The following is a 15,026-nucleotide window of genomic DNA, read 5'->3' as shown; positions in this document are numbered from 1 at the left end:
CACATTTATTTCGTCAGGCATTTATCAAAAAGGTGACACTTTATTATTGTGAAGAAAAGACGACAGTATGTGGTTTAAATTCCCCTCGTTCACTGTCGCTTTGAGATTTTTCTCTTCCGTCTGACCATCAGCTGCCCAACTGTTTGTTGATCAGTGCCAGGCCGAAGCCTGGACACAGCTGCCACCATTTTGTCACCACAGCAGGACCCAAAAAGCATGCCAAAGCTATAAACTAGGATGGCAGGGGAGGCAGACCATCAGCAGGGGGGAGGATGGAAGGACATGGGGAGATTGAGTGTGAGAAGAGGGAGGAAGATGGAGAAAGGAGGGGCGCCGAAAAGATTCAGATTTGGCTTAAACTTGGGATCTTTTTCTGAATACAACTGGAGAGATAATCTTCATTCAGACCTGACATGTCTCTAAAATTAGACACGGGTACCACTTATGTACACACTCAGCAACCTTCTGTGCGATGCCTTTTTTTTTTTTTTAAATCAGCATTTGCCAGCAATGAATTACGGTACTGTTGTTACTAACTCTCGATAAAAGTATTTTAATTAGAAGGCAGTGTAGAAGTGAAGTAAACCTCATTACTAAATACTTAACATGTTTAGCTGTTACCAAAAGCTGTGTTTATACAAATACACTTCAACTGTTTTTTTGCCAGGAAGTTGGTGATTTGAAACAAGATTTTCTGGCAACATATGAAAGGATGGCATCTAAAAAAAATTCATAGTTTTTTTTGTCCATTTCTTTCCGTTTTATGAACAATGGACTTTTAGAAATCTGCTGATTTCTTTCCCACCTCTGACATGCTATGAATAAAATGCCTCCGTCAAGGTCAGGTGAGACCGAGTGTACCTAATCCGTCGATCACAAAGCAGAGAGCCACAGTAAGACATTGGGAGGAAGAATGAAGTGCGAGAAGAACGGGGGAGGGGAGGAGGCAATGTGTAGTCACCTGTTTGATTAGGGGAGTGGCTGACGGAGTCCCGAATGGGAGCCATGCCTAGAAACAAAGAGAGAGGAAAGACTGTCAAACAGACTCGGAGGAAGTTAAGAGATAGAGCCACGGGACAAACAGTGGGAAGATGTTAGAGAAAGTTGGGACAGAAAGGACATTCAAAGCAAAACAGAAAACAAACGTTTTAAAGTCAGAGGGATTCAAAGTACGAAGAGCTTGCAAGTGATGAGCATTAGTGGACAGACACTGCTAATTAGTAGTTTTTCTAAAGGCAATGCTGCCCATAAGCAGCATGTTACAGATGCCATTTAGCGGAGTCGACACTGAATTTATAGCCGTTTATGCAAATTGGAAATCTGTTCCATTCCGTTTCAACTATTCGGGATAGAAGTACAAGTAGAAAATCATCAGAAGATCACACCCACATTCTAACGTTTATGGCCATTTAAATGTAATTGTGGTCTTGCTTATGTGAGATATGATTAATAGACGGAGTGCTTGTGTCGGCTAGTGCGTGTGAGGATACCGACTGATCTAATTAAGTGTAATCCACCTCTGCGTGGTTGAAATCTTTTCTTTTTTCATAGTTTACCTGTGAGTGCGGCGCAAGGCTGCGGCTCCTGGCTGGGCAGGATGCCGTCCCCGGGCTGAGCGGAGAAACGGTGACCTCTGGTTCCCAGGTCGACAAAGGGGGAGGTAAAATGTCAAAGCTCGGGAGGGCGCAGCCTCAAGGATCCGAGGTGAAGAGGCGGGGATTGTCAGAGCGGGCAGCAGGCTGATCGGGCCCTGTTGGCATTGCTGAAGACTGAATGTGTGTGCGTTTGTGTGTGCGTGTGTGTACTTGTATACGTGGGGAGGGGGAAGGGGGGGGGGGAATGTGATTTAGATTGAGGACTCTGCTGTGACTTGGTATGCTCTTGCACTGCAGAGAGAGAAAGAGACGAGAGACGGACGATTAGGTCAACCTATTGTACGCATGCATCCTCAATAACTTCAAAAAACAATCACTTCAAACCCCTCAGTCGTAACATCCATCACCGATTCACAGCAATTAATTAAATCCACAGCGAATGTGCATAATCAAACCATCACAGTCATTTACGACGAGTTTGTACTGCCAAGCTACGGAAAACTGTTGTGCATTCATTAATTGCCAAAGTAATCGTGGTTACACTTGCCAGGGGCAGCCACTTCCACTGTGCCAATACGGCGATGTGAGGGAAATATACTGTACATTAGTGGCATATTTGAGAAAAGGAATGCAGCCTAATCCTTTCTCTGCTGTCCTGTTGACTAATTATTCACATCTTTCTGGTACACTGGAGTAGAGGTCTGCAAGACAGGCGGAATCGATTCGGGCCGGTGGCCATTGTATATTTTATACAGACCAGGGTCATACTGACTCATTTATCTCCCCCCGCCATTGTGGCCACATATACGCTTCAGTGCCGCAGAGCACACAAAAGGCCACTGTATGAAACAGTTACATTGATTGTATTATACAGATGCATTTTATTTACGTGCGACATTACATGCATCTTAGTTGCGTGTTTTGTGTACAACAGAGAGCGCTTAAGATGATTTGTTTCGGTTTAAGGGCTGAAAACGTGCAGACTTTGTCGGGCCAGGACTCGGGTTGGAGGTCTCTGAACTGGAATGTTAGATAAGTCTGCTTGTGACTAGTAGTCAGAAAGATAATAGGAAGAAGGAGTGACCACCAAGCACACCTTTTCTTCTTGAAGGATGTGTATGGGTTAGAATAGATTACGGTTATACAACAAGCTTAAAGCTGGCAGCACGGGCCTGGGACACCATGACAAGCAAAACCTTTTATCCCAACGCAGAGAAAGTAAAGAAGTAAAAGGGACAAAGACAGTAAGACCGGTAAAAACCATTAAAAAAAAAGGGAGGAAGAGGGCAAAAGCACAAAAACGGAGAGGACACACAAACGCATACTTTAGTAGAAGTGGACCTGTGCATTTGACAGCAATAAGTGCGTGTGTGACCTTTTCCTACTGCAGGTTAGGCAAGTGTGTTAGCTCTCTCTGCCTGCTGCAGCAGTACACAGGTCTATTAATAAACCGTCAGTTCAAATAGCAACCCCCTCTGTTCACTGGCCAATATGATAAGAGAGCAAACAAACCCATGTGTGGACAATGAGCGAGTTTGCTGATGCAGCGATGCATGCATACATGTGTTACAACTGTGGAGCGGCATGTTAACCGCAGTAAGAACCACTTTATTGGAGAACAACAACATAATCCTACTGCTGCGCTTCATGCGAGGGAAAATGTTTCTTTCAGACACACAAAACAACAACCGATGGTACAAACCCGACATACCGAACAGAGGACAAACTCCACCTCCATTAGCTCACGGCTCACTAGCTGAACCTGGGCAAACTGCCCGAATCTAAACATACAAGCCTGCCAGACGTTGTTTCTGGAGCCAATCAGAAAACAGACAATGATGTCATAATTATTACAAAACACTATCCAAGGGAAAGTTGTTTAAAAGTATTATACTCACTATACCAAGCAAACAGAGCATAAAAGTAAAGCATCGACCCGTTCGTTCCCTCCAGCAGCCACAGCACTAAAAAAGGGGGAGGTGTTTTCCTGCAAACCAGGTTGTTTACTTCCATGGATCTTGACTCAACCTTCTTACATGGAACGACTGTTGTCAACCCCAAAGCATCAGATTCAAAGAGGATACCTAGGGGGAAAAACACAATTCTTTGCGCGAGTAGATCCGATGCAAAGTCAATGCAGACGCGAATGACGCACATTTTTCGCCTGGAAGCGGCAGTCACCCAGACGTAGTCGGTGAAATTCACCGCGCTGCGTGAGCCCACGGGTGACGTTATGAACCCAAACACGAGGGCGTTGGATGTTTCCGACGTTTGGATTCCCACAACAAGTATAAAGCAGAAATATTCGCTGTTTTGTCACGTTTGCTAGTTCTAGCTTCTCGTTGAGGACGTAATTAGACGGCCTGTTTATTTGTTTAACTAGCTTGCATTTTGTTGCGCAACCCCGCGTTGTAGAACGACAGAAAATAAACCTTGAACCTCGACAACACGCTACGCCATTTTTCTTCTATTAAAAAGGTGAAATGTTTAACTCCTCAACCCCAGTGAGTACAGGCTTGTTCTTTTTCCGCTGCTCGGCACAGAGTACAGTTTGTTCCCCTTTCCCCCGTTCTCCCATCTGAAAGCAGCTTTCATCAGGGCCCCTGGAGTTGGCAGCAGCTTGACTGCTGCTATCATCTTACAGACAGAGAGGGATGAAGGGGGGGCGGTAGAGGGAATATAAGGACAACACACAAACTCTGTGCCGTGGGGGGAGAAAGAGAAAGGATAAGAGGGGGTGGGGGGGGAAACCAAAGATGTCAAGGTAAGAGGAGGAGAAGCAAGAAGACAGCGAGCGAGAGAAGTGGAATGTGGGGAAAGGAGGAAGAAAAAGAGGCCGTCACCGAGGTTGATGGGAGAGGAATGCAGCTGCAGCTTCCAACATGTATAAAAAGCAAAAAGGTCAACTTCCTCAAGTCGGCAGTACATGAAACCAACATAACGTACTCGGTTTAACAGAGCAACAAGTAGAAGGCCAAAGAGGCCAGAAAAATTAAGAATTAACCAAGAAAGTGTTTCGGCCCCTGGTTATTCTGTAGAAGAGAGGTGGATCTAAACCAAAGTAAATCATGAAAAGCTGATGACAAAATGCACAAAGACAGAACCTGTAATAAATAAATAAAAAGGCATATTTGTTTTAAGATAAATAAACTTGCTCCCTTGCTAAAAAGAAGGTGGGCCGACACAAATTCATAGGAGTGGAAACGGGTGAATTGTATTTTTTTAGATTCAGATGTGGATTTGCCGGATAATGTTTTGTTTCAGATGATTACTTGATGTTTAGAAAGTGATACCAACTCATTACAGTGACTGTCAACTGAACATTGTTGTTAGCGAAAAGGCACTTTCCACATCCTGCTGTTGCTATGCAACTAAGAAATCTATTTGAAGCGTGTTGAAGCGTTGCCAAAAAGTTGACACGTTCTTTAAAATCGTTTGCATGCCAGTAAAAAAGACGTACTTAAAACAAACCGTAACGTGTCAAATGAAAGAAGAGTGGGCGCTTTAAGAGGTATAAAGAGCACACAGGTACAGAGGTCATTATGGGGATTGGCTACGCAGTTGGTACTGGTATAAAATTAATTTTCCAGTCCATTACTTCCAAGTGCAGCACATGCGTTAGTGCACTGGCAGCACTCCTGCACCCTGATAAGAGTCTCGTTGGCGCAAACATTCCTCGTACACGTTTCCTCATTCTCGACTCTGGAGAGGCGTGTTTTAAAAATGTGCTCCAGCGCCCTGACACGAGCGCGTTGTCAAACATTTCTCCTTCCCAAGGACACGTTTAATTTTGAAGAGCTTGCATCGCACTGCATTATTATACATTGTGTTTTGAACTCAGTTCAAATTCATCCTTGTTGGGGCGACCCATTACAAATCTATTCTTTGGGTTGAACTAAAAACAGAAAGAGAGGGCTGGTTAGGGAAGACCCTGTTGTTATGGCAACATTCCTAAACACTCCGAATTCCTCTAGGCTTGTCCGAGCAAGATGACATCAGTGCCAGAGTCATATGCCGGTGTTTATCTAAAAAAAAAACTTGCAAAAACCTCCCATTAAATCAATAGCGAGCAGTCTGCATCTTCCCCGCTTCAAGATGAAGGATCGGACGACAGGAGAAAAAGTGTTTTTAAAAAAGAATCCACATTTACACAACTGCATCTCTTACAAAACAGTATGCAGTACAAGAGATTGCATGTGCAGAGCGAGTGTGTGCAGGAGCAGATAAGCGCACGTCGTCACACGGTTCCACAGATTGCACGTACCAAACTCAAACTAAAGGGCAATGTGCACCAAAAGCAAAACGCTTTGGGTGTTTGCTAATGACTCATTAGCTGATTTGTGCATTCGTCACTGTCCACCCACACCCAGGTTGGTAGTGGTAGCCACCAGTCATGCCTTTGAGTACTCTAAATTCAATAGGAGGGTCTATTGTTCCCAATAATATTAAATTCCTTATCATAAAAAGGGCAAAGAGGGGCTGGAAAACCTCACATCTCAGAAGCTGGAACCAGATAATTTTGACATTTCTGCTTGAACAATTCTTCTGAACTAATACAGTGAATACACTATATTATTTGTACATTTTAATTTCCTTTATTGTTTAAATTTTTAAATGTCACTGCTATTTTATTTTATTGTATTGCGTGTGTAAACATGTTTGCTGCTGCTTCACTAAATGGGGGGGGATGAATAAAGTAATATCCTTTCCTAATCCATTATCACAAATTGGGCAGCATAATTTCCCATCAACAGAAGAAGGCACACGTCTTATTCTTGATGGATTCAACGCCAACGATAATCTAACTGGCGCACGCTAAAGAGCTGCTGACAACTTCAGCATTTAGACCCCAGCTACGGTAAGACACTGGTATGTATAGACATCCCGAGTCTTTCAGCGGTACAATGATTACACTCTTGTTATTGTACACCCATTATCTGGCGATAGCTTTCCATGGCGATAACTGTCAGCTCAGTTTGGTACAACGGAGAGACTTAAACTCTGAACTACTTCTGTTTGCGATGGGACGGACAAATCTAACAATAAAAAAAAAAAACACAGAGAGGGTGACACTATAGACACAGCAGGACGGCGACGGCGGTGAGTGAAAAAAAAAACCCAAACAGACAGCAACTGAAACGTAAAGACAGGCTCACGGTCAGAGATAGACGCTTTCAGACTTCCTGCCTGCGCTAGCCATGACAGCTGTAACAGTATAGGCTCGAACCAACAGGACTCAGTGGAAACTGCAACGGCAATTCGAATGGAAAACACTACTACGTCACATGGCAGAGCACGCCGGCCAAAGTGCACTGCAGGGAGAGAGACCACGCCAGGACATAGCTGAAACAAGAGTAGTTAAAAAAATAAAATAAAAGTAGGGAGTTGAGGTCTTGAGCCAAGCAGTTTGTAAGTTTCTTGTGGGTGTTGATTTCTATTAAGCATTAACCGAATCGTGTCTTAACTGCAGCACCGATGGTTGCGAAACAATTTGCACTACTTGGGGGTCGGGTGGGGGGGCGCTACAATTCTGCAGAAATATGCAGTATTAATCTCTTCCTTGTTCACTGTGCAGAATTGCATTTGGCGTCTGGGCTTATTGAACACTGCAAGGACCGGACCTGAACAGTTTCAGCGACACATCGCTCATTTTGTATTTTTTTAGATGAATAGTTGTGGGTAAGGTGAACGGAAGTTGGACGTCGATAAATCACAAAGACTCACAGAGGACGACAACACTTTCAATGGCAAATCAATACAAACAGTTATACCCAGCGCTGAGCAATGCAATTACCTTTTATCAACCTTCACACAACCGTCCACACAGCTGCAGACAAGACAGAAGACATTTCTCTCACCTTTTGACCAGTCGTGTATCTTCTTATCCTCCGTCCTCGTCACAATCTCCGTCTCTCTCTCTCTTCCATCCACTGTTCTTCCCTCTATGGGTAAGGTCCCTGTGAACAACGGGAGAAAACACCGTTAGCGTCGCTGTAATCTTTATTGCCTTTAATGCGGCACAATTAAAGTCGATAACTTCCAAGTTGTCAGCTTGGGCTCTGGGAACGTCTCATGATTCTGATGCTTTATAGATCAAACCATTAACAAAGTGATCTATGATTAAAAAAAACTATTTGTTGGAGCTCTGTTATAATCCGTTTCTTTTTTGCGTCTTTAGTACTGTGAGCTTATTGTGCTTTTTTCATAACTCGCCACTTATTACACTGATAACATGAAATCTGATAACATCTGGCCACAAAACCACGACTTTTGACTGACACTTCTCATTTGTCCCATTAGTTCGTAACCAAATGGTTTCTTCTCCCTCTGCGAGTGTCAAGTTTAGCCGCACTGGTCGCAGTCGGTGTGCCATTTAGGCTCCAGGAGAAAGCTGCAGGCTACCATCTAATCCGATGATGGGATTACAACACAGCACTTACTTTAGCTATAAACAGACAGACGTGCAGAGAAGCTCAAACAACTCCAATCTTTGAGAAGAAATCATGTCTGCGCCATAAAGTGTAATAATGTTATGGTGCATTTAAAATGGTTGAGATTGACATTTGCACAGAAGCTCAGAAATAGTGAAACGAGCAAAACTGCTTTAAAAATGCAATCAACCATTAAAGATCAAGGATATTTTAAAATATATATATTTATATAACACGCATACAAATGTATGGTGCTAAATGATCTTTTTTTTGCTGCCACCTTCAGTCTCCCCTTTCCTCCTCCATGTTCCCACCCCCCCCCCTTTCCTAAACCACCAAGTGCTTCAGCAGATGGCTCTGGGTTCAACAACAGCAGAGCATGGTGGGGGCCCTCCTGGAGAGCACACATACACAGCATCTGTTTATGAATGGACCGACAATTGCCCATCCCCCGACAGCTACAGCTGACTGAGCGAGGGGGACACACACACACACACCATGAGTCATCGAAAGCAAAAGGAGGGATAAAGAAGAAGAACAAGGCCCTCAGAAAAAGAAGAGAAGGAGACATCAAACTTGCAATTGCATGTTTTATGGTTTGCGTTGGTCCTTTTCTCGTCCAAGGTGGCACTGAAACAGGAAACCAAATGCAACCCGTGACCCCACCTGTTCTGCATTTAAAACGGCCAACAATGATGGAAAGCTGAATTATATAACTTTAGCTAACATGCAGACATCATACAGGTTCTTCCACGAGGAATGAAGTTCTAGTACACCTGAGACGAAACTCGAAGCTGGTAGCAGCTTATAAAATGTGAGATTTCTCTGCTTAATTTGATCGGATTTTTGAATATTTTGGGTGGTGACACAATTGGCTTCACTTTGGAGGAACACATTTAATCAATGGAGAAAGATAATGGCACATTTTAAATCAATAATACAAATAGTTGCTGGTTTATCTAATATTTGATCTCAAAATGTGGTCTTTGTGGAGTTTAATGTTGTGGGAAAAGCCGAGATGGGATAAAGAGCAGCAGTCAAGATGAAAGATGGGAAAAATAGATATGAAAGGTCACCAGCGACGTTATGTACGACTCTGGAGCACAGTAGAGGCCAATTAGTAGAGTAGATACACATTTCATTTGGCCATCAAAACATGTGAACGGTAGTTTTTTTTTAAAAAACACGTTGGGTCGCGAGTTTGTCCTGGTAAACAAAGTGAATTTCTGTCTGCTACATTCGGTGAAGTTTAAAAGCTTCTCATCTACCCTTGTGGGATTCAAAGTGCAGCACAGATTTCCCTGCCACCCACTTGCCTTTTCTGTGTGAACCCTTTTCTGCTGGCTGTCAAATAAAGCTGAAAGACGTTAAAAATAATCAAACTATATTTGGGTTTTCCGAGGAGGTAGAGATCAGAAATCTGGAGGTTTTAGACGGCTGCATACTAAAAGACCCCGTGGGAGTGTTTTTTTTCTTTCTTTCTTCCTCACTTCCAGAAGTGAGTCATGCAGTGAAGCCAGCAAGGCTTTTAAAAAATTTATAAAGAGACAGGAGTATTGATTGCATTTGCAGAAACACCAGACAAACACAAACAGACAGACACGAGCATCCACACACAAAAAAAAAAGAACCACACAAGAGTTCGTCTGTCCCCCCGGAGAACAAAAGCCGGAGGGTAGTCGCGTGGCTAATTTGCATGTATAACACCAGATAATTTGCATCACTTTGCATTAGCATGTTCTCAGAGAGGCCGAACACTGGCGGGCTCGGTTCAGGGAAGCCATCACTCAATTAGCGAATGACAATGGAGCGTCTCCTCGTCACAAACAGCCCGACGGCAAAGTCGACGCTGCGAGGTGCGACATTTCCACCCTCGCAGTCAAAAATGTGGCCGCTTCATTTCAAATCATGGTAACTTCAGAAAGCCAATGGGGGATATTTAGTATAATTTGACCGGGGGGTGGGGAAATGTGATTCAAAGTGTTTCCTACCACAAGGTTTCTGAGAAATAACGCAAAAGTGTCTTGTTGAGTCCAGTTTACTTTGTGGTTAATTGTTTACAGTTAATTAAATACAGTTAACCATAAGTGTGCAGTTAACAATTGAGGGCATAAGCTGCTTTTGCCAAATTATGTTCAGTGGTGTCCGCTTCTGCAGTAGGTGACAAGCAAGCTGCATGGAGTATAGAAATAAAGATTTAACTATAATAACAATAAGAATAGATGGAAATATAATTCAGACATTTTGTTGTACAGGTTCAAATCAAAAGACATTATAAAACTTAAATTGAAGTCAATGATTTGTTTCCAACAGCTCACAATGTCAGCTTCACTTATTTCATTCTGAACACGGTTGCCCGTCCACGCTGCTCAACAATTTGCTCAACTAAAATTGCTGTTGTGTCGATTGTATCCCGTCAAAAGCCCCAAACGCTGCATTTCAGCTCCTCGCTCGCCTCTCCAGTCTCATGAACATCTGCAGGTGTGGCTTTACTGCTTCGAGGGGGCAATGGTCAAATACCTGATCCCCAACCACCGAAGCAATGTCGCAACGCCGGAGGAATTTATAGCACTGCTGTATTAAATCCCAAAACACGATGATCTCAAGCCAGCACGGGGGACATTTTATGCAAGTGCACATTGCTGCGGCTTCGAGTCGACATTAAACCTGTTGTGAAAACTCAAAAAGATATTTTTAGACGAGGATGAAAACATGTTTGGCAAACAGTCATTTGGGGAGGGGAGCCCGGCAACCAAAAGTGAAAGTGAAGCCAAGCCAGACAACAAATTGCAGTACAAAAATCAAAAAGGAAATATGACTAGTCACAACAAATCACATTGTTATGACTACGAATAAACTGGATCTGTGAGCGAGTCGGTGTAACAGTGGAGCTCTGCATGACTAAAATCACTTCATCAGCTATTTGCCCTGAAGGATGCTATAAATTTACCAACTTTATGATACCGTGGTTTGCCTTTTATGGAAACAGTCACCAAAGGCTGTTTGTAAACTTACGGAAAGGACGACTTCTTTCAAAGTGAGAAAAAAAAAAAACACTGAAAGCGAAGGGATCTAAAGAAACACTGAACGGTTGTCGGGGTTTTATTTATGTTGTATTAAACAGTTTCTATCTAGGGTTTATGGAATAAGAAATACCTGCCATTTGATAAACATTTCAGAATTAAATTTGTTAAACTGGGAGAAACATAATTTAGGCTTCTATAACAATTATTTAGATTCAGTTGATTGTGTACTGCTTTTATTTTTTTTAAATGAAACATTCCCACTCGACAAATAATTTCAATGTCCGTGTGGGAAAGCGATAAAACTGCAGATGAGACAAAAAATAACGTTACTATAAATATATATATCGAAGAGTATTAATATTAATATAATGTTTCCTCCTGCATTACTTCAGCAGCAGCATTCACGCTCACATAGAAAATGTATCCCCTGGCTGGAAAAACATTGTCCACTGATTTAGAAACCAACTCTAAACAAACCAGGATATTAAAATGCCATTCCCTAAATAATATTTTCAAACCATGAAACCCATCAAATACATATGATTACACCAACAACAAGGCAGGTGACATGTTTTACGTCCCTCGTTTAAAAAAACATCCTAGATCGACTATCAAAACAAAACAAATGTTCAGGAAATTGAGCACGATGACAAGATTCACGAACAGATTTAGGATCTAGAAACAGAAAAAAAGACTAAACGCTTAAAGCCAGTCGATGGACTGGTTGTGGTCCACGGCTCTATTGTGCGCATGCAACTGTATGGACACAATGAGCTGCCAAACACCTCTCCACACACAAAACATCAGGACCCTGGCTTCTCATTTAGCATTTTTAAAACAGCAAAGCTTACTCGGCACAATGCGGCCTAGACCAACCCAGACCCTCCAATTCAATTCAAACGGAACTGCATGTGCTTGCATAAGCAGCAGCCGCCCATCCCGTCCCAAACGAACACACACACCTCTTTGGTAGGCCACCACACACACACACACAGGTCATGCTATCATCTAAAGAGAAGTGTCCAGAACGGTGACATAAATCCGAACACATGCTCTTAAAACTGTGTGTGTGTGTGTGTGTGTGTGTGTGTGTGTGTGTGTGTGTGTGTGTATAGGTTAATGTGGGACACTCACCTGTTTCGATGTTTCAGCTTCTTTGGTGGCAACAGCTTTCGATTCCAAATCTCTGGAAGACAAGGAAGAGATATGAAGGTTATTGAGTTATAAAAGGCCATATTCACATAAACAAACACCTATAAACATATTAAAAAAACACCCAGCATGTGACTGGTACAGACTGATGCTAAACCTGAAATGGTAAACAGGACTCCATTACTGTGTCTCAAAATGAATTATAGATGGTGCACGGGTCACAAGAGATGCACCTCACCCACAGAAATGCATGCACGGCCCAGCCTACACCAGCAAAACAATAGGACTAGTCGATAGCTGCCGAGTGAAAAGTACGTCAACTAGTCGATGTGGAAATGCAGGTTAAACTGCATAAACGAGGGCATTTGCATGATCCGAGCCCCCCACCAAAATGCAAGACTTTTGTGCGCGTGCCTGAGAATGACAGATAACGACAACGGAGTGCGAGTGTGCGCGTATAGGTCAGAGTTACAGCTCGGGTCCTGATCGGCCATTATCTCAGCTGTCTCCTGACTTGCAGCTTAACCAACATGGCTTCTCTCGGAGCCCGGTGGTGTTTTTTTCCTTCTTCCACAGCAGGAACCTGAACGCGGCTCCTACTTTTACGGTCGCTGCAGTTCAATTAATGTGCGATGCGGCCTCTTCTGCAGCGTCGTCGGCTCGATGTAAAAAAATATATAAATGAAAAGTTGTGTGAATGCGTACTGTAAAAAAAAACCAGCAGGTCGAGGGTTACGTTAGCCGGCCTCCCTCCACACCTCCGCCGATAGAGGGCGTTAGACACTCCGGCAGGAAAAAACTAAAACTATGCAGCTTCACAAATTCACTATCAAAACGTTAACTTATATTAAAATGCATCGTTCGGCTCGCGACGTTTAGATATTTTAAGGACGTTTTTTAAAAAAAACATAAAAACCACCGCTTTCACTAACCTGCGTCGTCAAACCCCCAAAAAAATGTGTAGCACTGCTCGTGCTAGCTTGAAGCTAGCTAACTCACCCGGGTTAAATCCAGCGATGACGGCATTTTAAATAAACGCAGATAGACATTTAACCACACACACGCGCATAGGGATAGTTTACCAACCAACAAATCCACCTGAACAATAACATTGTACGAAATGCGTATGTATTAATTTATATTCTACATATATCTGCGCACGTTAACCGACCCTTGGACTAGTTAGCGTCGCAAACGGTTAAACCGATAGAATACAAAACCGGTTACTCGTCACAAACCTCCCTGAATATAACCGGGACGTGTGCAGACACTGCACGAGCAGGTCGGTCGACGCGTTTATCCTTCACGTTTGCAACACAAAATAAAAATAAAATACCCCCCCCCACACCCCCAACATGCAACCGAAGCTCGGCGGAGGCTAAACTTGTCTCCCCTCCCTGCGCACATTTAGCTTTCTCCACAAAGAAAACAGAGTCCTCCGGCCGAGGACGCGTCGTAACCGGGCCTCACCTCATTGAAGTATAAAGTGCAACCGAGTGGAAAAGGAAAGCCGGGCTGCAAGGCTTTAAAAAATAATTTCAACGCGTTTGCAGCATCTACGAGGGGAAGCGGTCGTCCTGCATGGTCGCCATTTTCTTAACTCGCTTCTGGCTAAACCTTCTTTCGCTTGAGCTTCAGCTTTCCCCTTCTCTCTCTCTCTCTCTCTCTCTCTCTCTCTCTCTCTCTCTCTCTCTCTCTCTCTCTCTCTCTCTCTCTCTCTCTCTCTCTCTCTCTGCATTCGCGACAGCTCTGAGGAGGGAGGAGAGGAGAGGAGGAGGCGAGGGGAGGGTGCAGGAAACACACTCACCACTTCCTCTGCCTGAGCGAAACCAAACACAGTCTGAACGAAATGTTTTTGGTGAGAAGAGTTAAAAGTGCGTGAAGAAGTTCAGTCCCCTTTTTTTTTTTAATTAGGAGACCCGCGTTGTTATTTTTTATTTTATTTAACATATTCACATATTATATAACAGCATCCCTATTATTGATATAGATATTAGATTGGTACAGATAAGCACATCATGTTCTATAGAAGGGTCATAATATGTATCCCCTCACCACCCTTTTATATTATGGCCCGAAACCCAAAAATACCCCCCCAAAATATATATATATTAATTATTTTAATTATTATTAAAGACAAAACTTTCCATACATTTTTTTAATTTTATTTACGTGAAGATCTAAAAGCTTTTTCTGCACGCTTAAATTTGATTTTGTTGGCATAAAAGAAAAAACATATTGAGTCTGAAAATACTGGAATACCCGCCTTTAAGTAATCAATAGTTGGATAAATTGAACTCGAAAATGTCATTGTAATGTTATTAAGACAACAACATGTGTGCCATGCTTCACAATATAAAAAAAACACAACAGTAAACACAGTACATATCCAGGTTATTGACTGGTAAACAACATTTTGAACACACATAACGTAAACGTTCATAAATGTCAGAAGAGTGATGTTATTAATACTTAGTCAGGCTTTATTTTATGCATTCAGATTGAAGAACGCGTCGTACACACACACACGGCCAGCTGTCGGTTACGTAATGTGTGTATTCTAGGTTGATGACTGTTTTGAATTGTATTTGCGCCCCATGTGATTTGTCCCACGCAGCAGACAACTCAATTAATTGTAATGTAAAAAGTCCCACTGTGAGTACTGATGCTGTCACCAATGGCCTAAAATACAATAGTAAAGAATGGTGATCCGACATATTTTTGCCATTATTTATTTCCTTTAAAGTTTCAGAATAAGAAGATTCTGCTCCTCTTAACATATATGAGCATTCCTTTACGAGTGTAAAGAAAAACAGCCTGAT

At 42.7% G+C, this 15,026-nt stretch overlaps 1 protein-coding gene across 4 annotated transcripts in view; it reads right to left on the bottom strand.

Moving 5' to 3' along the window:
• The window catches only part of LOC117734936 (trinucleotide repeat-containing gene 6A protein-like), a 32,968-nt gene extending 19,081 nt beyond the window's left edge, over positions 1-13,887 (bottom strand). For 3 of the 4 annotated variants that reach the window (XM_034539292.1, XM_034539295.1, XM_034539294.1), the window contains exons 1-4: positions 13,675-13,887; positions 12,187-12,238; positions 7,454-7,552; positions 962-1,009 (exon numbers count right to left, since the gene is read on the bottom strand). In XM_034539292.1, the coding sequence (XP_034395183.1) occupies positions 962-1,007 (46 nt within the window). In that variant the 5' untranslated portion in view covers positions 1,008-1,009; positions 7,454-7,552; positions 12,187-12,238; positions 13,675-13,887. Of the gene's footprint in view, positions 1-961; positions 1,010-1,556; positions 1,828-7,453; positions 7,553-12,186; positions 12,239-13,674 lie in introns of those variants that run through there. The other variant, XM_034539293.1, reaches the window with a different exon arrangement.
• Between the last annotated feature and the right edge of the window lie 1,139 nt (positions 13,888-15,026).

Source organism: Cyclopterus lumpus, chromosome 8 (assembly GCF_009769545.1).
Source record: "Cyclopterus lumpus isolate fCycLum1 chromosome 8, fCycLum1.pri, whole genome shotgun sequence".
NCBI classification, from domain to species: domain Eukaryota; kingdom Metazoa; phylum Chordata; class Actinopteri; order Perciformes; family Cyclopteridae; genus Cyclopterus; species Cyclopterus lumpus.
Note: the sequence above shows the minus strand (reverse complement) of the source record. Positions and strands in the feature narration are given on the sequence as shown.